At 42.7% G+C, this 22,617-nt stretch overlaps 1 protein-coding gene and 1 long non-coding RNA gene across 18 annotated transcripts in view; one reads left to right on the top strand and one right to left on the bottom strand.

Annotated features, from left to right (window-relative positions):
• The window catches only part of LOC149974398 (uncharacterized), a 270,502-nt gene extending 265,099 nt beyond the window's left edge, over window positions 1-5,403 (bottom strand). For both annotated transcript variants that reach the window (XR_016489339.1, XR_016489340.1), the window contains exons 1-2: window positions 5,099-5,403; window positions 4,631-4,692 (exon numbers count right to left, since the gene is read on the bottom strand). This is a non-coding gene — a long non-coding RNA (uncharacterized LOC149974398). The remainder of the gene's footprint in view (window positions 1-4,630; window positions 4,693-5,098) is intronic.
• The window catches only part of cacna1g (calcium voltage-gated channel subunit alpha1 G), a 199,397-nt gene that overhangs the window by 116,673 nt on the left and 60,107 nt on the right, over window positions 1-22,617 (top strand). For all 16 annotated transcript variants that reach the window (XM_090212291.1, XM_036956460.2, XM_090212290.1 and 13 more), the window contains 2 exons: window positions 11,020-11,088; window positions 12,586-12,770. In XM_090212291.1, coding sequence (XP_090068417.1) covers window positions 11,020-11,088; window positions 12,586-12,770 — 254 coding nt within the window. The remainder of the gene's footprint in view (window positions 1-11,019; window positions 11,089-12,585; window positions 12,771-22,617) is intronic.

Below are 22,617 nucleotides of genomic sequence, written 5' to 3'. Positions count from 1 at the left end.
GAGAGGCCTCATTTAACACAGTAAATTCATCAGGCTTGAGCCATGTTTCAGTCACGTCAATCACATCAAGGTTATGACCAGTGATTAGTTCAATGACTATGACTGCCTTGGAAGCGAGGGATCTAACATTAAGTAGCCCTATTTTGAGATGTGAGGTATCACAATCTCTTTCAATAATGACAGGAATGGAGGCGGTCTTTATTCCAGTGAGATTGCTAAGGTGAACACCACCATGTTTAGTTTTTCCCAACCTCGATAGAAGGCAGAGACACGGTCTTAATAAGTGGAAGGCTAAGCTGGCAGGCTAACAGCCTGCTGCCTGGCCTGCACCCTATCTCAGTGTGGAGCTAGAGGAGTTAGATCCCTTTCTATGTTGATAGATATGATGAGAGCACCACTCCAGCTTGGATAGACTCCATCACTCCTCAGGAGGTCAGGCTTGGTCCTGTTTGGGTGTGATTCCCAGAAAGAGGGACAATTAGCTACAAATTAGATATTTTGGGAGGGGTAGAAAACAGTTTTCAACCAGCGATTAAGTTGAGAGACTGCTGTAGAGCTCATCACTCCCCCTAATTGGGAGGGGGCCAGAGACAATTACTCGATGCTGACACATTTTTCTAGCTAATTTACACACTGACGCTATGTTGCGCTTGGTGACCTCTGACTGTCTCATCCTAACATTGTTGGTTCCGATATGGATAACAAAATATCCCTATACTCTTTACACTCACCAGTTTTAGCCAGCACCTTCTTCAGATCAGCCTTCATGTAGGTAGCCCTAACCCCTGGTAAACAGTGTATGATCGCTGTATGATTCTTTTGCAGGCAATGGAGTCGCCAATGACTAGAGTTTTCAATATGTCAGAGCTAATGGTGGGAGGCTTCGTCACCTTAGACCCCATAACGGGTGGAGAAGAAACCTGAGAAGGCTCGGCCTTTGACTGGTGGTACAGACAGTTTCAACCTTTCCTAATGATTGCATCTGAAGCTGGGCTTGACACTCGGCTATCCACATATTATGAGTGCAGTGACTGCAATTATATCACATAGCTTTAATGTTACTACTTAGATTTCTCGTCTGGTGGCGGTCCTGTAGAAGAATCATGTCATGTCCAAATAAAGCATCCCGGTGAAAGTTAAATGAGGGAAAAACTAAGATGTTGTTAAATGTGTTAAATGCAGAGTTTTGATCAAATGGTTATTAAAAGTTTTTTTTTTAAATTAGTTTTGCAGGTTGCCAAGAGGCAAACAAACAGCACAGCAGCACAGAGACAACGCTGAAGTGTGAAAAAAAAAAGTTCCAATGAAGTTCCTCGATGATAACCTCTCTATCAATTCAATTCAAAGGGCTTTATTGGCATGGGAAACATGTGTTTACATTGCCAATACAAGGGAAATAGATAATAAACAAAAGTGAAATGAACAGTCAAAAATGAACAGTAAACATTACACTCACAAAAGGAATAGAGACATTTCAAATGTCATATTATGGCTATATACAGTGTTGTAACGATGTGCAAATAGTTAATGGACAAAAAGGAACATAAATAAACATAAATATGGGTTGTATTTACAGTGGTGTTTGTTCTTCACTGGTTGCCCTTTTCTTGTGGCAACAGTTCACAAATATTGCTGCTGTGATGGCACACTGGTATTTCACCCAATAGATATGGCAGTTTATCAAAATTGGGTTTGTTTTCGAATTCTTTGTGGATCTGTATAATCTGAAGGAAATATGTGTCTCTAATATGGTCATACATTTGACAGGAGGTTAGAAAGTGCAGCTCAGTTTCACTTCATTTTGTGGGCAGTGTGCACATAGCCTTTCTCCTCTTGAGAGCCAGGTCTGCCTACAGCGGCCTCTCTCAATAGCAATGCTATGCTCACCGAGTCTCTACATAGTCAAAGCTTTCCTTAATTTTGGATCAGTCACAGTGGGCAGGTATTCTACCACTGTGTACTCTCTGTTTAGGGCCAAATAGCATTCTAGTTTGAGCAGTTTTTTTGTTAATTCTTTCCAATGTGTCAAGTAATTATCTTTTTGTTTTCTCATGATTTGATTGGGTCTAATTGTGTTGCTGTCCTGGGGCTCTGTGGGGTCTGTTTGTGAACAGAGCCCCAGGACCTGCTTGCTTAGGGTACTCTCCTCCAGGTTCATCTCTCTGTAGGTGATGACTTTCTTATGGAATGTTTGGGAATCACTTCCTTTTAGGTGGTTGTAGAATTTAACGTCTCTTTCTGGATTTTGATCATTTGCGGGCATGCATTATTTTGTGTTTTACGTTTTGCACTGAGGATATATTTGCAGAATTCTGCGTGTCTTAATTTGGAATTTGTCCCATTTTGTGAAGTCTTGGTTGGTGAGCAGACCCCAGACCTCACAACCATAAAGGGAAACGGTTCTATAACGGATTCAAGTATTTTTTTTGCCAAATCCAAATTGGTATGTCAAATTTTATGTTCCTTTTGATGGCTTAGGAGGCCCTTCTTGCCTTGTCTCTCAGATCGTTCACAGCTTTGTGGAAGTTACCTGTGGAACTGATGTTTAGGCCGCCGTATGTATAGTTTTTTTGTGTGCTCTAGGGCAACTGGACCTTTTTTGGAACACCATTGTCTTTGTAGGGAGGTAAGGCAATAAATAGTCCATAGTGGCAAAATAATGACAATTTAACAATTCAACACTGGAGTGATAGATGTGCAGAAGATGAATGTGCAAGTAGAGATACTGGGCTGCAAAGGACCAAAAAAATAAATAACAATATGGGGATGAGGTAGTTGGGTGGGCTATTTACAGATGGGCTATGTACAGGTGCAATGATTGGTAAGATGCTCTGACAGCTGATGCTTAGAATTGGTGAGGGAGATATAAGTCTCCAGATCCAGTGATTTTTGCAATTCGTTCCAGTCATTGGCAGCAGAGAACTGGAAGGAAAGGCAGCAAAATAAGGAGTTGGCTTTGGGGGTGACCAGTGAAATATACCTGCTGGAGTGCGTGCTACGGGTGGGTGTTGCTATGGTGACCAGTGAGCTGAGATAAGACGGGGCATTACCTGCAAAGACTTATAGATGACCTGGAGACAGTGGGTTTGGTGACAAATATGAAGCGAGGGCCAGCCAACAAGAGCATACAGGTCGCAGTATGGGGCTTTGGTGGCAAAACGGATGGCACTGTGATAGACTACATCCCATTTGCTGAGTGTTGGAGGCTATTTTGTAAATGACATCGCCGAAGTCAAGAATTGGTAGGATAGTCAGTTTTACGAGGGGATGTTTGGCAGCGTGAGTGAAGGATGCTTTGTTGTGAAATAGGAAGCTGATTCCAGATTTAATTTTGGATTGGAGATGCTTAATGTGAGTCTGCTTAATGTGAGTAGTTGTCAGATCCGTCCAGAGTAGTGATGCTAGACAGACGTGCGGGTGCAGGCAGCGATCGGTTGAAGAGCATGCATTTAGTTTTACTTGCATTTAAGAGCAGTTGGAGGCCAAGGAAGGAGTGTTGTATGGCATTGAAGCTTGTCTGGAGGTTTGTTAACACAGTGTCCAAAGAAGGGCCAGAAGTATACAGAATGGTGTTGTCTGCGTAGAGGTGGATCAGAGAATCACCAGCAGCAAGAGCGACATCATTGATGTATACAGAGAAAATTGTCGGCCCGAGAATTGAACCCTGTGGCACCCCCTTAGAGACTGCCAGAGGTCACGACAACAGGCCCTGCGATTTGACACACTGAATTCTGAGAAGTAGTTGGTGAACCAGGCGAGGCAGTCATTTGAGAAACCAAGGCTGTTGAGTCTGCCGATAAGAATGCGGTGATTGACAGAGTCGAAACCTTGGCCAGGTCGATGAATACGGCTGCACTGTATTGTCTTTTATCGATGGCGTTTATGATATCGTTTAGGACCTTGAGCGTGGCTGAGCTAGGAAACCAGATTGCATAGCGGTGATGGTACGGTGGGATCCGAAATGGTTGGTGATCTGTTTGTTAACTTGGCTTTCAAAGACTTTAGAAAGGCACAGTAGGATAGATGTAGGTCTGTAACAGTTTGGGTCTAGAGTGTCACCCCCTTTGAAGAGGGGGATGACCGCAGCAGCTTTCCAATCTTTTGGGATCTTAGATGATACGAAAGAGAGGTTGAATTTTCTGTCAGGGCCCAGGTCTGATAGAATCTGTGCAGAAGATCTAGGTGCTGCTTTAGGCCCTCCTTGGCTGGGGACAGAAGCAACAGCTCATCAGCACACAGTAAGTAGACATTTGACTTCAGATTCTAGTAGTGTGAGGCCTAGCGCTGCAGACTGTTCTAGTGCCCTTGCCAATTCGCTGACATATATGTTAACCTTTCTGATCTCCCCATCCCGGATCCGGGATCGTGAATACAGACTCAAGCTCATTACCATAACGCAACGTTAACTATTCATGAAAATCGCAAATGAAATGAAATAAATATGCTAGCTCTCAAGCTTAGCCTTTTGTTAACAACACTGTCATTTCAGATTTTCAAAATATGCTTCTCAACCATTGCAAAACAAGCATTTGTGTAACAGTATTGATGGCTAACGTAGCATTTAGCATTAGCATTCAGCTGGCAACATTTACACAAAAAAACAGAAAAGCATTCAAATAAAATCATTTACCTTTGAAGAACTTCAGATGTTTTCAATGAGGAGACTCTCAGATAGCAAATGTTCAGTTTTTCCTGAAAGATTATTTGTTTAGGACAAATCGCTCCGTTTTCTGCGTCACGTTTAGCTATGAAAAAACCCCTGTATCCAGGATTGTGTAAATCTATCAGCAAGCTCATTAGCATAACACAACGTTAACTATTCATGAAAATCGCAAATTAAATGAAATAAATATGCCATCTCTCAAGCTTAGCCTTTTGTAAACAACACTGTCATCTCAGATTTTCAAAATATGCTTCTCAACCATAGGAAAACAATCATTTGTGTAAAAGTAGCTAGCTAGCGTTAGCATTTAGCGTTAGCATTTAGCGTTAGCATTTAGCGTTAGCATTTAGCGTTAGCATTTAGCGTTAGCATTAGCGTTAGCATCCAGCACGCAACATTTCAACAAAAACATAAAAGCCTTCAAATAAAATTTACCTTTGAAGAACTTCTGATGTTTTCAATGAGGATACTCTCAGTTAGATAGCAGATGCTCAGTTTTTCCAAAAAGATTCTTTGTGTATTAGAAATAGCTCCGTTTTATACATCACATTTGGCTACCAAAAAAAATCCGAAAATTCAGTCCTCAAAACGCGAACTTTTTTCCAAATTAACTCCATAATATCGACTGAAAACATGGCAAACGTTGTTTAGAATCAATCATCAAGGTGTTTTTCACATATCTCTTCATTGATACATCGTTCTTGGACACATGGTTTCTCCCCTATATCAAATGGAAAAGTACGAGCAGCTGGCAATTGCGCACCGAATTCCACGCAGGACACCAGGCGGACACTTGGAAAATGTAGTCTCTTATGGTCAATCTTCCAATGATATGCCTACAAATACGTCACAATGCTGCTAAGACCTTGGGCGAACGACAGAAAGTGTAGGCTCATTCCTTGCGCAATCACAGCCATATAAGGAGACAATGGAAAACAGAGCTTCAGAAATTCTGCTAATTCCTGGTTGATGCATCATCTTGGTTTCGCCTGTAGAATGAGTTCTGGGGAACTTACAGACAAAATCTTTGCAGATTCTGAAACTTCAGAGTGTTTTCTTTCCAAAACTGTCAAGAATATGCATAGTCGAGCATCTTTTCGTGACAAAATATCGCGCTTAAAACGGGAACGTTTTTTATCCAAAAATGAAATAGCGCCCCTAGAGATCTAACAGGTTAATGAGGGTGGGGCTCAAGCTGCATCCCTATCTCACCCCACGGCCCTATGGAAATAGTTATGTATTTTTTGGCAATTTTAACCGCACACTTGTTGTGTACATGGATTTTATGATGTCGTATGTTTTTTCCCCAACACCGCTTTCCATCAATTTGTATAGCAGACCCTCATGCCAAATTGAGTCAACAAACCTTTTTGATATCAAAGCATAAGAAGACTTTACTTTTGATTTGGTTTGTTTGTTTGTCAAATAGAGTGAGCAGGGTGAACACATGATCTGTCACGCGGTAATTTGGTAGAAATCCATTTTGACATTTTCTCTGTACATTGTTTTTACTTATAATGCAGAGGATTTTCCAAAGATTTTCCGCATATCCCGCGGTAGTTATTGGGATCAAATGTGTCTACACATTTGTGGATTGGGGTGATCAGTCCTTGGTTCCAAATATTGGGGAAGATGCCAGAGTTGAGGATGAAGTTAAAAAGTTGAAGTATAGCCAATTGGAATTTGTGGTCTGTATATTTTATAATTTCATTTAGGATACTATCAACACCACAGGCCTTTTGGGTTTGTATATTGTCCTATAGTTCAATGTAAATGAAGAATCCAGTAGGTTCTGGTAGTCTTTAATAGTTGATTCAAACATTTGTATTTGATCATGTATATGTTTTTGCTTTTTGTCTTTGTTATAGAGCCAAAAAGATTGGAGAAGTGGTTTATCCATACATTTCTATTTTGGATAGATAACTCTTCGTGTTTGCAACGATGTGTGCTGAGAGTGCACCCAAAAAGTGGATAGAGTCCATGGATTCTTCAATTACATTGAGCTGATTTCTGACATTCTGTGCCCTCTTTTTCCGTGATGTATTTCCGTATTGTTTTAGTGATTCACCATAGTGAAGACATTGGCTCAGGTTTTCTGGGTCTCTATGTTTTGGTTCGATAGGTTTCTCAATTTCTTTCTTAGGTTTTGCATTCTTCATCAAACCATTTGTCATTGTTGTTATGTTGTCTGCTTTAAATTTAGGGAAGCTTAGAAGTCAAATATACTTTTTAGGTTTTCTACTGCCAAGTTTACACCTTCACTATTACAGTGAAACATTTTGTCCAGGGAGTTGTCTAGAAGGGGTTGAATTTGTTGTTGCCTGGTTGTTTTTTTGGTTTCTACACTACTTTCCTTCCATCTTTTGCATTTGTTAATGTTATGCAGTTCCTTTGACTTTGATGCCTTGAGTATTGCTCTGTTCAAGTAGACTGTGATTTTGCTGTGATCTGATAGGGGTGTCAGTAAACACTCTGAGAGACTCTGGGTTGAGGTCAGTGATAAAGTAATCTACAGTACTAAAATTAAATGAAATGAAATTGTGTTTGTCACATGCGCCAAAATCCAACAGGTGTAGTAGACCTTACAGTGAAACGATTCATTTCAAGCCCTTAACCAACAATCTAGTTTTAAGACAATATACCTAAAATAAAGTATGAGATAAAAATAGCAAATAATTAAAGAGCAGTAGTAAAATAACAATAGCGGGGTTATATACAGAGGGTACCGGTACAGAGTCAATGTGCGGGGGCACCGGTGTTCGAGGTTATTGAGGTAATATGTACATGTGGGTAGAGTTATTAAAGTGACTATGCATAGATAATAACAGAGAGTAGCAGCAGCGTAGAAGGGGGGAGGGCATAGCAAATAGTCTGGGTAGCCATTTGATTAGATGTTCAGGAGTCTTATGGCTTAGGGATAGAAGCTGATTAGAAACCTCTTGGACCTAGACTTGGCGCTCCCGTACCACTTGCCGTGTGGTAGCAGGGAGAACAGTCTATGACTAGGGAGGCTGGAGTCTTTGACAATATTTAGGGCCTTCCTCTGACTCCGCCTGGTATAGAGGTCCTGGATGGCAGGAATCTTAGCCCCAGTGATGTACTGGGCCGTACGCACTACCCTCTGTAATGACTTTCGGTCGGAGGCTGAGCAGTTACCATACCAGGCAGTGATGCAACCCATCAGGATGCTCTCGATGGTGCAGCTGTAAAACCTTTTGAGGATCTGAGGACCCATGCTAAATCTTTTCAGGCTCCTGAGGGGGAATAAGTTTTCTCGTGCCCTCTTCACGACTGTCTTGGGATAATGCTGTTGATGTGAGCCATGACCATCCTTTCAAAGCATTTCATGGCTACAGAAGTGAGTGCTATGGGTCAGTAGTCATTTAGTCAGGTTACCTTAGTGTTCTTGGGCACAGGAACTATGGTGGTCTGCTGGAAGCATGTTGGCATTAGACTCCAACAGGGAGAGGTTGAAAATGTCAGTGAAGAAACTTGGCAGTTGGTCAGCGCATGCTCGGAGTACACATCCTGGTAATCCATCTGGCCCTGTGGCCTTGTGAATGTTTCTTACATCGGCTGCAGAGAGCGTGATCGTCCGGAACAGCTGATGCTCTCATGCATGTTTCAGTGTTACTTGCCTCGATGCGAGCATAGAAGTTATTTAGCTTGTCTGGTCGGCTCGTGTCACTGGGAAGCTCTCAGCTGTGCTTCCCTTTGAAGTCTGTAGTTTGCAAGCCCTGGCACATCCGACGAGATTCGGAGCCGGTGAAGTACGATTTGATCTTAGTTCTGTATTGAAGCTTTGCCTGTTTGATGGTTCGTCGGAGGGCACTGCAGGATTTCTTATAACCTTCCGGGTTAGAGTTCCGCTCCTTGAAAGCGGCAGCTCTACCCTTTAGCTCAGTGTGAATGTTTCCTGTAATCCATTGCTTCTGGTTGGGGTATGTATGTACCGTCATTGTGGGGACGACGTCATCGATGCACTTATTGTTGAAGCCAGTGACTGATGTGGTGTACTCCTCAATGCCATCAAATGAATCCTGGAACATGTTCCTATCTGTGCTAGCAAAACACTCCTGTAGTTTAGCATTTGCTTCGTCTGACCACTTTTTTATAGACTGAGTCACTGGTTGTTCCTGCTTTAATTTTTGCTTGTAAGTAGGAATCACCAAGATAGAATTATGGTCAGATTTGCCAAATGGAGGGCGAGGGAGAGCTTTGTACACGTCTCTGTGTGTGGAGTAAAGATGTTGAGTTTTTCCCTCTGGTTGCACATTTAACATGCTGATAGAAGTTAGGTAAAACTGATTTAAGTTTCTCTGCATTAAAGTCCCCGGCCACTAGGAGCGCCGCCTCTGGATGATCATTTTCCTGTTTGCTTATGGCGCAATACAGCTCGTTGTGTGCGGTTTTCGTGTCAGCATTGGTCTGTGGTGGTATGTAGACAGCTATGAAAAATAGAGATGAATACTCTCTAGGTAGATAGTGTGGTCTACAGCTTATCATGAGATACTCTACTTCAGGCGAGCAAAACCTTGAGACTTCCTTAGATATCGTGCAACAGCTGTTGTTTACAAATATACATATGCCGCCGCCTGGTGTCTTGCCAGGGGCTGCTATTCTATACTGCCGATAGAGTGTATAACCTGCCAGCTGTATGTTATTAAGGTCGTCGTTCAGCCACAACTCGTGAAACATAAGATATTACAGTTTTTAATGTCCCGTTGGTACAGTAGGATACACTTGCTTTCAGTTTGTCCCATTTATTTTCCAGCGATTGAACGTTGGCTCGTTTTTTTTCCAGCGATTGAACGTTGGCTAACAATACAGATGGCAAAGGCTGATTAGCCACTCGTCGCCTGATCCTCACAAGGCAACCAAGATCTCTTTCCGCAAAATCTCTGTTTCTTTCTCCAGCGAATGACGGGGATGTTTGGAGTATATCCTTCCCGTCCAACTCATTAAAGAAAGATTATTTGTCCAATTCGAGGTGAGTAATCGCTGTTCTGATGTCCAGAAGCTATTTTCAGTCATAAGATACGGTAGCAGCAACCTTATGTACAAAATAAGTTACAAACAATGCGAAAAAACAAACAAAATTGCACGGTTGGTTAAGAGCCAACAAATGGCAGCCATCCTCTCCGGCACCATTAACCATGCTATGAGGCTTTGTGTGTAGATTGATGATGAAAATGTTGTGCTAGTCTGTTTTGTGTGCCTGGAGTGTGTGGACTAGCTCTCTGAGCTATCTCTTTCTCCGGCTCTGTGAATTTATCCCACTCAATGATGGAGGAGCAGTGCAGTTGTGTGACCTGGGTGTGTTCAGTGCTGGGGGGGGGGGGGGGGGGGGGTGTTGGCTATCCTTGTCTGCAGGACAGTTTGAAGAGATGTGATCAGACTCACTCGGCGTGGGGTAGTCATCACCAAGAGAAAGCTCCTCCTGCCGTCCTTTTGGAAATGTATGAATTTGCCCTGCTCCACCACTGTTCCATTGTTGTACAGGTTGACAGTCTCAGGGTCCTCATTTCATACTATTCTTATTTTCCACCCTCTGCCTCTGAAAGCTGTGTGCCATGGCCAGGGATGGTCTGGGTGTAAGATTAGGTTGCTTACGTTCCCATTTTTCTACAGTAGCAGTCAGCATAAAGTGTCTCTGGATTGTCCACGAGGAGCTTCTCTTTGTACTCTTTCCATGCCTTGTCATTTTTAATATCCAAAGGGTGACCTCTGCACAGAGGGAAGCCATGGAGCAGTTGGCCAAAGAGGCCTCTGCATTTGGGTGGGGGAGGAACTCTGCTGCCGTTGTTGGGCACAGGGGCTTCACACCTCTCACGTCACACTTCAGTGCTAGGTAATGTTGCAGCCGGGTATTTTCTTTCCTAGCAAGCTTGGTAGCTTTTTAACGTAGCATTCAGTCTCCATAAAGGGAAATATCTAGAGATTATTGTCATTTTCATTTCATTCTAGGCTTTCGAAGTAGCTTCAGAATGGACTTTACCTACTCAGTTCCAGGATGGATGATATTTTCGGGTCTCTGTTGCGCTTCTTTTGCCGGTTGCTGGTTTGTCAGGAATTTTGCTGGATAGTCCTTAGCAGTAAGAATTCTTGGTAATAAAAAAGTAATTTTGTCCAAAATCAGGTTGTAGGTTTGGAGTTTTGAGTTGGAGTGAAGGTTATGTTGTGGAAGGTATCTGTATATGCCATTGTAAAAAAAATCCAAGTTTATACAACCCTAAATCTATATTTTTGTTCAAACAAATCTTCCTCTCTTCTCTTCCTGTCTTCTATCTGTCTCGCTTTCTTTCTCTGTCTTTGTCTCCCTCTCTCTCTCTGTCTCTCTGTCTCTCTCTCTGCAGGAGCGTATCTTCCTCACGTTATCCAACTACATCTTCACAGCGATCTTCGTGGCTGAGATGACAGTCAAGGTAAGAGGGCACCACGGAGACAGATCCTAACAGTGGGTAAACCCACACTCTCCTACCCAGGAAGCAACACTGATCACTATGCCTCGGGGCTGTGGTTAAGGCCTCCACAGACCTGGTCTAGTCCACAGAGCCAGGTTAAATCTCTTCGCCCTCTGGCTGATATCAGGACATGTTCGGTAGAAGTTGCCCGTAGGCACAAATCTAAAATCAGCCTATTTTACCTGAATCCGAACCTTTACAGTAAGAGTAAAAAAATGCCCAACTGACCATAGATCAGTGTCTCGTGGTATACTGTATCCTACTCCTATGAGGACTTCTTATACGTCGCATATCCATCAGTGGTTTCTGTGTTCATTCTGCCCCAAAGCTTCTTTGAAGAAATAGAAAGAAAGAGAGAAGGGGGAGGGGAACGAAAGTACCATTTCAGTGTTTCATTAACGGTCACCATTTAGAGTGAGACGAGCAAATAGATCCGAGACGAGAAAATAGAGCCTAACAAAGTACCTAAAATACCTGAAATACCTTAGATAGCTAAGATGACAGAAATACATTAAGGCACGGCCCACCTGCAAATGATTGATCTTCAGCTCTACCGGTTCACTGTCATTAAGACAGACAAAGCCTTTAAGAAAACAGGCTGTCAGTGTTGATACCTCGGTAAGCCTCAAACACACACTCACACGAATGGGAGGGAACGCTGGCACACACACATACACACACACACAAAGAGAGCGAGACACCTGTTACTAATACTAAGGAAAGGATTGTCTAGCCGATATTCAAATGGTCTGGCTTTGAATGGAGGGTCATGTCTACGTATAGAGGCTTGTGGCAGGGGTAGGTAGCGGTGAGGAGGGGTGAGGGCTAGAGAAAGTTCACAGGTGTCACTCACTAAGACCTCCATTTCTATTCTGGTGCCCAACGCAATGCCAGGGCTCACACACACACGCACGCACACACATTGAGGGCAGACGGACACAAAATGGAAATCATGCCCAGGAATAATGGGGCTCGGGGGAGGTTAATTAACGTCACACACAGGAAGTCAGATGTCTGGGGGAAACTGACAGGGGCATAGGAACCAAAGGCTTTGTAACCTCGACACGTCTTTGTTCATCAGGGGTTTGATCATTCTCTTTGATACTGCCTGGTTATATATAGATTCATGCCTTAACGCTCTGACGAGGCACAGCATATGCAAATGAAGCCATGCCTAGTTGAGATGCAGTTTGTGAAGCTTCTATGGGTTATTGTTGTGTCTCAGTCATTTTTTTGTAGATTGAAATACTGAGAGAAGAAAAGTCTTCAACGACAAAAGTTTGTATCTCACTTGGCTTGGCCTAATTTACTTTGCACAACTCGAGAGGTGCCTCTCTGATTGACTGCTTTGACTATGTGTGTTTTGTGTATATGCGTTACCGTGCGATACCGTCTTTGTTTGTGAATGTAATTTCGTAGAATGTATGTCGTTAACCCAGTGTCTGTGTATATTCTCAGGTGGCTGCACTGGGCTGGTTATTTGGTGATAAGGCCTACCTGAGGAGCAGCTGGAACATTCTAGATGGGATTTTAGTGATGATTTCAGCCATAGATATCCTGGTCTCATTGGTATCGAACAGCAGCCCCAAGATACTGGGCATGCTCAGAGTGCTGCGCTTGCTACGGACGCTCAGGCCACTACGGTGAGTTACACAAACAGCGGACCCACACAAATACACACGCACATACACTCACACATACAAACACATACGCACCTTCTCACAATACCACAAAAAGACCTGTTCCTGAAAGTACAATATATCTACCAGCCAACAGAGCGTAAGACTTTCTCCATATACAGTATACTGTACTAACTTGACATGCTGTATCTCCTTAGGCCTGAATCAAATTCACATTGAAATCGCAATATTGACATGTACATTATCCATATTTCAAGAGCTACATATCTTATGCAATATTTTGAAATGCATCTCAGTCGTGTGTAACGTCCGTTTGATAGGTTATTTCATTTTTTAAATTTCTCCTCTTGCGGTTGCTTCCCACTAGAGTTACTGGTTAAATATATAAAATCATAAAATAAGATGACTTTTAACACATATATTTTTTTTAAATGACAAAAATGTAAAACATTATGCTAAATATAACGCATCAGTTTAGTGAAAACCATTCGTGTTTCATATGAGCGATTGTGCCTGAAATTTATATTTTTTACAGTTTGATTTATTTTATCATGGTGTCAGTGGTTTGAAAATATTGCTGTTGTGGGTGAGATTTTTTTCCCCATACATTTTCTCACTAAAAACAAATGGTTATATATAGAACCAAATAAAGGTTATTTGGCTTGTAACTATAGCAGATCCCTTTTTGGGGCTTTATATAACCATTTTTTGAAGTGTCTATTAAGAACCATGCTTTCAATGGAACCCTTTACTAAGGTTTTATAACAAGGGTATTCAACTCTTACCCTACGAGGTCCGGTACCTGTGTGTTTTCTGCTCTACCTGATATTTAATTGCTACAGTAAAACTAGGTGTCCCAGGTCTATATCAGTCCATGATTAGAAGGGAACAAAGAAAAAATGCAGTGGAACTGGCTTTGAGATCCAGAGTTGAGTTTTAGGGTTCTATAAAAAAAAACATAAAAAGAGGTTCTATATAACAACAAAAAGGGTTCCGCTATGGTTACAACCCTTTTTGGGGCTATATAGAAAACGGTTCTATATAGAAAACCTTTTTTATGGTTCTTTATAGAACCGTTATGGAGAATGGTTCTATAATGAATCTCAAAGGTTACTTGTAGATCCTTTTGAAGAAACATACAGATACATACATATTGTATTCTGCCATATTATATTGTTAAAATTCCATAGGCGGTATTCGTTTTTTTAGTTAACAAGTTGAATCAGGTGTGCTAGTTCTGGAACAGCTTGCGGTCGCTGATGAGAGAATTGAGCACCACTGACTTAGTCTACTGTTTTCAATTGACACAAGGCCATACATACAATACCTTTCAAAAGTTTGGGGTCACTTGTTTTTGAAAGAAAAGCACATTTTTTTTGTCCATTAAAATAACATCAAATTGATCAGACATGCACTGTAGACATTGTTAATTTTGTAAAAGACTATTTTAGCTGGAAACAGCATTTTTTTTAATGGAATATCAACATACAGCGTACAGAGGCCCATTATCAGCAACCATCACTCCTGTGTTCCAATGGCACGTTATGTTAACTAATCCAAGTTTATCATTTTAAATGGCTAATTGATAATTAGAAAACCCTTTTGCAATTATGTTAGCACAGCTGAAAACTGTCGTTCTGATTAAAGCAATAAAACTGGCCTTTAGACTAGTTGAGTATCTGGAGCATCAGCATTTGTGGGTTCGATTACAGGCTCAAAATGACCAGAAACAAAGAACTTTCTTCTGAAACTCGTCAGGCTATTCCATGCGAGAAATTGCCAAGAAATTAAAGATCTCGTACAAAGCTGTGTACTACTCCCTTCACAGAACAGCGCAAACTGGTTCTAACCAGAATAGAAAGAAGAGTGGGAGGCCCCGATGCATGACTGAGCGAGAGGACAAGTACATTAGAGTGTCTAGTTTGAGAAACAGATGCCTCACAAGTCCTCAACTGGCAGCTTCATTAAATAGTACCCGCAAAACACCAGTCTCAATGTCGAAACAGTGAAGAGGCGACTCCAGGATGCTGGCCTACTAATGCGTATTTTTTTTGTATCAATTAGTATATTTGAGTTTAACCATAATATTTGTAGTAATATTTGATCAGCCTTTTCTGGTGGATTAAACTGAATTTGCAACCAACTTTCTATGGCTTGTTTTAAAAATAGCGAGATGGAGATTATTTCATTTTAACATAACCGAAAGTGAGAGGTTGTAATCTGAATAAAGGGAAAAGGGCAATTCTTGAACACGGGGTGAGAAATTCTTACGAATCTGCTAGAGATGAAATGAAGAAAATGGCGCCGACAGAGAGGGCAGCCGTGCTTCTAGCTCCTAGGCAACTTTGCAGTATTTTTATTTATGTGTTGTGTCTTATATTATTAGCCCAAAATGTTTTTTTTGTGTTATTACATACATCCGGGAAGACCTATCGGATATCAGAGCGGCGGTAACTTGCCAGTATTACGACCAGGATATCAACTTTCCCAAATCTGATCCTTTGTTCGTACCCCCCAGGGCAATTGAACTGATTCCAGAGGCTGATCCAAAACACCACCGGCGGAGAAGAGGTGTTCGGAGTGGACTTCTAGTCCGACTCAGGAGGTGCGCACACCACCCACCGCTTCTGAGTATGTTACTCATTAATGTTCAATCCATGGATAATAAAGTTGACGAGCTCAGGGCGAGGAATTCCTTCCAGAGAGACATCAGGGACTGTAACATAGTCTGTTTCACAGAAACATGACTCTCTTGGGATATACTGTCTGAATCCGTACAGCCATTTGTGTTCTCAGTTCATCGCGAAGACAGGAATACAATTTTTTCTGGGAAGAAGGGTGGGGGTGTATGTTTGATGATTAACTAATCATGGTGTGATTATGCTAACATACAGGAACTCAAGTCATTTTGTTCACACGACCTAGAATACCTCACAATCATATGCCGAACTTCACTGGACTTTATGCAATCTGGAATCCACATATCTTCAGGCCGCATTTATTGTAGCTGAGGATTTTAACAAAGCAAATTTGAGGAAAACGTTAGCGAAGTTCTATCAACACATTAACTATAGTACTCGCGCTGCTCAAACACTCGACCACTGCAACTCCAACTTCCGGGATGCCTACAAGGCCCTCCCCCGCTCTTCCTTCGGAAAATCTGATCATGACTCCATTTTGCTCCACCCTTCCTTTCGGCAGAAACGCAAATAGGAAGTACCCGTGCTAAGGACTATTCAACGCTGGTCTGACCCATCGGAATCAACGCTTTTTATCACCCAGACTGGGATATGTTCTGGGTAGCCTGAGACGAATATACTGATACTGTGACTGAGTTTATCAGGAAGTGTATAGGAGATGAAGTATCCACTGTGACTACAAACAGTCAGAATTGTACATACACCTTAGCTAAATACATTTAAACTCAGTTTTTCACAATTCCTGACATTTAATCCTAGTAAATATTCCCTGTTTTAGGTCAGTTAGGATCACCACTTTATTTTAAGAATGTGAAATGTCAGAATAATAGTAGAGATAATGATTTATTTCAGCTTTTACTTCTTTCGTCATATTCCCAGTGGGTCAGAAGTTTACAGACACTCAATTAGTATTTGGCAGCATTGCCTTTAAATTGTTTAACTTGGGTCAAATGTTTCGGGTAGCCTTCCACAAGCTTCCCACAATAAGTTGGGTGAATTTTGGCCCATTCCTCCTGACAGAGCTGGTGTAACTGAGACAGGTTTTTAGGCCTTCTTGCTCGCACACGCTTTTTCAGTTCTGTCCACAAATTTTCTATAGGGATGAGGTCACGGCTTTTGGGATGGCCACTCCAATACCTTGACTTTGTTGTCCTTTAGCCATTTTGCCACAACTTTGGAAGTATGCTTGAGGTCATTGTCCATTTGGAAAACACATTTGTGACCAAGCTTTAACTTCCTGACTGATGTCTTGAGCTGTTGCTTCAATATATCCACATAATTTCCCCCCCTCATGATGCCATCTATTTTGTGAAGTGCACCAGTCCCTCCCGTAGCAAGCACCCCCTTCAACATGATGCTGCCACCCCCGTGCTTCATGGTTGGGATGGTGTTCTTCGGCTTGCAAGCATCCTCCTTTTTCCTCCAAACATAACGATGGTCATTATGGCCAAACATTTCTATTTTTTGTTTCATCAGACCAGATGACATTTCTCCAAAAAGTACGATCTTTGTCCTCATGTGCAGTTGCAAACTGTAGTCTGGCTTTTTTATGGCCGTTTTGGAGCAGTGGCTTCTTCCTTGCTGAGCGGCCTTTCAGGTTATGTCGTTATAGGACTCGTTTTACTGTGGATATAGATACTTTTGTACCTGGACCACAAGGTCCTTTGCTGTTGTTCTGGGATTGATTTGCACTTTTCGCACCAAAGTACGTTCATCCCTCCTGAGTGGTATCATGGCTGCGTGGTCCCATTGTGTTTATACTTGCATACTATTGTTTGTACAGATGAACGTGGTACCTGCAGGCATTTGGAAATTGCTCCCAAGGATGAACTAGAGGTCTTTGCTGAATTCTTTTGTTTTCCCCATTCCCCATGATGTCAAGCAAAGAGGCACTGAGTTTGAAGGTAGACCTTGAATACATCCACAGGTACACCTCCAATTGACTCGAATGATGTCATGACATAATTTTATGGAAATTTCCAAGCTGTTTGAAGGCACAGTCAACTTAGTGTATGTAAACTTCTGACCCACTGGAATTGTGATACAGTGAATTACAATCATGCACAAAGGAGATATCCTAACCGACTTGCCAAAACTATAGTTTGTTAAGGAGAGATTTGTGGAGTGGTTGAAAAATGAGTTTTAATGACTCCAACCTGTGTATGTAAACTTCCGACTTCAACTGCATATATTCTTAATTCCGTTCCTTTACTTTAGATTTGTGTGTATTGTGTGTATTGTTGTGAAATTGTTAGATATTCCTTGTTAGATATTGCTGCACTGTTGGAGCATTCCACTACACCCGCAATAACATCTGCTGAACACGTGTATGTGACCAATAAAATTTGATTTGATTTGAGAGAATCTGTTCTGATTTAAGTATACATTTTATATGATTGTAGCCTTTAGTGAGAGGTCTAATGCTTAATATTTAATAATTTCTGCCCTCCAAATTTCTGCCCTCAAAACTCCAAAAATGATGGCCGGTGAGTCGGAAGCAGGTGCAGGTGAACATTTGAATTAAACAACAAAACCAAGAACACGACACTAACATAAGGCAGTATGCCGAGACACAAGAACACAGGGAGTGTTTTTAAATGTATATATTTGTATGTTGGGGGTGATTTCGGGTCCGGGTGTTGGAGCTGAGCTACCTGGGAAGCCTCAGCCGGTTTGTAGGCTCCCATGCCTCACCGGGTTGGATAGGCTCCCATGCCTAAGCTGGATGAACAGTTACCCGTGCCTCAGCCGAGGCAAGTAGGGAGGTCTGAGCCAGCTCATCATGCTCTTACTTCTCAGCCGGTTCGTCAAGGTTTCTGCGCCTCAGTATTTGCGACCTGTCCGCTCTGGATCCCTGGGATCGTCCATGTCATTGGCATCCTGCGGCTGGAGCCAAACGTGCCGGGGAGGGGGTACTGTCACGTACGCTCTCCCTCCGGCGCTCTAGGTCGTCATGCTCCTGCACCTCAGCTTGATTAACAGGCTCCCGCTCCTTAGCAGAGGTGACCGGTCCCCTCCTGCTCACCGGGATCGTCATCTTGGTCGGCGTCCTGTAGCTGGAGCCGCTCCCTCTCTGGCCTCTAGGTCACCAGGATGCTCGTTTATGGCGCACACCTGTCACCAGCTTTACGCGTATTTGCGCATAATGAACTCACCTGGACTCCATCACCTCCTTCATTGCCTTCCCTTTATGTGTCACTCCCATTTGTTTCTTCCCCAGTCATCATTGTTTATGTTTCATGTCGTTGCGCTGTTTGTGTTTCTTGTTCTGTTCATTTATTTATTAAATGTATTCACTCACTGAACTTGCTTCCCGACTCTCAGCGTACATCGTTAAAATATTCATTATATAAATAGGCCTGTTTAATTTTGTCTGGCTTACCGTTAAAAACAAAATTTGATATTTTTTGCTCATATCATTTAAAAAGTGTGGCAAGGCCATAAGCAAATACGTAAACTGGGATATGACTAAAGAGTTAATCAGGGTAATTCTTCCATAAATAACCCGGTATTTTCAATTCCATGCTAGTGTAACAGTATAACTTTAGACCGTCCCCTCGCCCATACCTGGGCGCGAACCAGGGACCCTCTGCACACATCAACAACAGTCACCACTCGAAGCATCGTTACCCATCGCTCCACAAAAGCCACGGCCCTTGCAGAGCAAGGGGAACTACTATTTCAAGGTCTCAGAGCAAGTGACGTCACCGATTGAAACGCTATTTAGAGCACACCACCGCTAACCGTTTCACATCCGTTACACTCACCCCCCTTTTGACCTCCTCCTTTTCCGCAGCAACCAGTGATCCGGGTCAACAGCGTCAATGTAACAGTATAACTTTAGACCGTCCCCTCGCCTATACCCGGGCGCGAACCAGGGACCCTCTGCACACATCAACAACAGTCACCCCCTGAAGCATCGTTACCCATCGCTCCACAAAAGCCGCAACCCTTGCAGAGCAAGGGGAACTACTACTTCAAGGTCTCAGAGCAAGTGACGTCACCGGTTGAAACGCTATTTAGCGCACACCACCGCTAACTAAGCTAGCTGTTTCACATCCGTTACACTAGCAAGATCTATTTTTGCTGACTTTCTATTGAAATGTATTGCAGTGAGATCATTTCTTTCTTTCGGCATATGAATATGGAGTATGTCCACCTCACCGTCAGACCATTTTATTTGTAAATTACTTGGTAATGTAAAAGTTGTATTTTTTTGTGATCCTGTTGGTGTGTGTTTGTCGTCGTGTGTGTGTGTGTGTGTGTGTGTGTGTGTGTGTGTGTGTGTGTGTGTGTGTGTGTGTGTGTGTGTGTGTGTGTGTGTGTGTGTGTGTGTGTGTGTGTGTGTGTGTTTTTCCCTTACCTCATGGCTCTCCTCTCGTGAAGCTCTAGAGGCTTTGCCTGCACTAAAATATTTATCAACATCTCAGGAAGAGCACAAAAATCAAATATTCATTTTTCCTGCCCAATTTACCCAAAAAACTCTGAGGATACCCACTTCAATCTCCTACCTGACCCCTCTCAATTATGACCCCTGACCGCTTGGAAATGGAATCTACTATCCCTGCCTCCAAACTAAAAGTGCTTTTATCTTCAAGTTCAGATTTGTGTGTGTGATCTCAGCAGCTTGAACCTATCAGACTAACAGTCATTTTCTATAATATAGTTTGTTTAGGTGATGTGAGTTTATGTACAAATATTGGGAAAGTATTCAGACCCCTTCCTTTTTTTCATATTTTCTTACGTTATAGCCTTATTCTAAAATTGATTAAGTAAAAAAAAATGTCCTCATCTACACACAATAGTGTTACAGATCCCTCTGGAACTGTGTCATTGCGCACACCTGGTCCCCATTCCCACTGATTGTATTTGTATAAATGTGCCCTTTGTTTCACCATTGGGCTGTCAATTATTGTTACTATGTCCGTTGGTCGTGTGATTACCTGTGCTGTGTGTTTTGACTTTCGTGCCGTTGTGGATTGCCGGTCTCGTCCCATGTGATAATCATTGTGCGCTTGTGTTATTTAATCGAGGTACTCCTTGCTCTTTCCTTTGGGTTTCTAGCCTGTGTGTTGTATACGTGTTTGTTTGGTCTTCATCCCTGTGCCTTTACATGGCACGCTGTAATTTTGGGTAATGAAAAAAATAATAATTATGCATTCCTGCGCCTGTCTCCCGACCATTTATGCCAACGTCTTATAGCTTGGGGGTATAAGCTGTTAAGGAGCCTTTTGGACCAAGACGTGGCACTCCAGTACCACTTGCCGTGCAGTAGCTGAGAGAACAGTCTATGACTTGGGTGACTGGAGTCTTTGACAAATTTTTGGGCCTTCCTCTGACACTGCCTAGTATATAGGTCCTTGGATGGCAGAAAGCTTGGCCCCAGTGATATACTGGGCCGTACGCACTACCCTCTGTAGCGCCTTATGGTCAGATGTCGAGTAGTTGCCATACCAGGGGGTGATGCAACCGGTCAGCATGCTCTCAATGGTGCAGCTGTAGAGCTTTTTGAGGATCTGGGGACCCATGTCAAATCTTTTCAGTCTCCTGTTGTTGTGTCCTCTTCACAACTGTGTTGGTGTGTTTAGACCATGACACCAAGGAACTTGAAACTCTCAACCCGCTCCAATACATGGCTGTATTCGGCCCTCTTGTCCTGTAGTCCACGATCAGCTCTTTTGTCTTGCTCACGTTGAGGGAGAGGTTGTTGTCCTGGCACCACACCTCCAGGTCTCTGACCTCCTCCCTTTAACCTGTCTCATCGTTGTCGGTGATCAGCCCTACCACTGTTGTGTCGTCACAAACTTAATGATGGTGTTGGAGTCGTGCTTGGCCACGCAGTCGTGGGTGAACAGGGAGTACAGGAGGGAACTATGCACGCACCCCAGAGAGGCCCTAGTGTTGAGGAGCAGCATGGCAGATGAGTTGTTGCTCACCCTTACCATCTGGGGGGCGGCCTGTCAGGAAGTCCAGGATCCAGTTGCAGAGAGAGGTGTTTAGTCCCAGGGTCCTTAGTTTAGTGATGAGTTTTGTGGGCACTATGGTTCCCACAAACTACACATAAAGGAATATGTAGTTCTTGTATTTATTCAAGTTTTCTGTCAGTTTCAACACTTTGGTAAGATCCTGACTTGGAGCTGGCGGGAATAGTGCGCGAGAGAGAAATAGGATAGGAAGTTAGCGACATTCGAGGTAGAGCGAGAGAAGGAGAGATGGATAAAGAAACGGAGGGAAACGTTAAGCTGGTGTTCTCTCTTCTCCGCTGACGCTACAGCTGATCGCTCCGATCAGGAATAATACAATAATAATATCTCTTTTGAGAGTACACTCAAAAAACAGAAAAAAAGGTGCTATCTAGAACCTAAAAGGGTTCTTTAGGCTGTCCCCATAGGATAACCCTTTGAAGAGCCCTTTTTGGTTCCATGTAAAACCCTTTCCACAGAGTGTTCTACATGGAACCCAAAAGGGTTCTACCTGGAACCAAAAAGGGCTCTCCTATGGGAACAGTCAAAGAACCCTTTTGGAACCCTTTTTCTAAGAGTGTATTAATTAGCTTTCAAACCCCAACGCTCGGACGAGAAGAGAGGAAAAGAGGGGAGGGGAGAACAGTTGAGGAGAGGTGGAGTGCATGAAAAGGCCATAATATTAGTATGCTGGTCTGGGTTTCTGTGATATATGGTATCTAAAGCTATAGATGTACTAAAGGCTGTCTCAGAGAAAGTTCAGTTAATTTGACAGAGAATTAAAGTTATGCTTCAAGGAGAGCTCTGAAAATGAGGGCTTAATGTGTTCTGAACTGAGCTTGTGTGGCAAGCATCTCTTTTTGGACACTGTGTTAACTAACCTCCAGATGAGCTTCAATGCCATACAACTCTCCTTCCGTGGCCTCCAACTGCTCTTCAACGCAGGGAAAACTAAATGCATGCTATTCAACCGATCCCTGCCCGCACCTGCTCGCCCGTCCAGCATCACTACGGCTCTGACTTAGAATACGTGGACAACTACAAATACCTCGGTGTCTGGTTAGACTGTAAACTCTCCTTCCAGACTCACATTAACCATCTCCAATCCAAAATTACATCTAGAATTGGCTTCCTATATCACAACAAAGCATCCTTCACTCATGCTGCCAAATATACCCTCGTAAAACT

Source organism: Oncorhynchus mykiss, chromosome 20, assembly GCF_057628025.1.
Source record: "Oncorhynchus mykiss isolate SJ-2025 chromosome 20, ASM5762802v1, whole genome shotgun sequence".
Taxonomy (NCBI): domain Eukaryota; kingdom Metazoa; phylum Chordata; class Actinopteri; order Salmoniformes; family Salmonidae; genus Oncorhynchus; species Oncorhynchus mykiss.
Note: the sequence above shows the minus strand (reverse complement) of the source record. Positions and strands in the feature narration are given on the sequence as shown.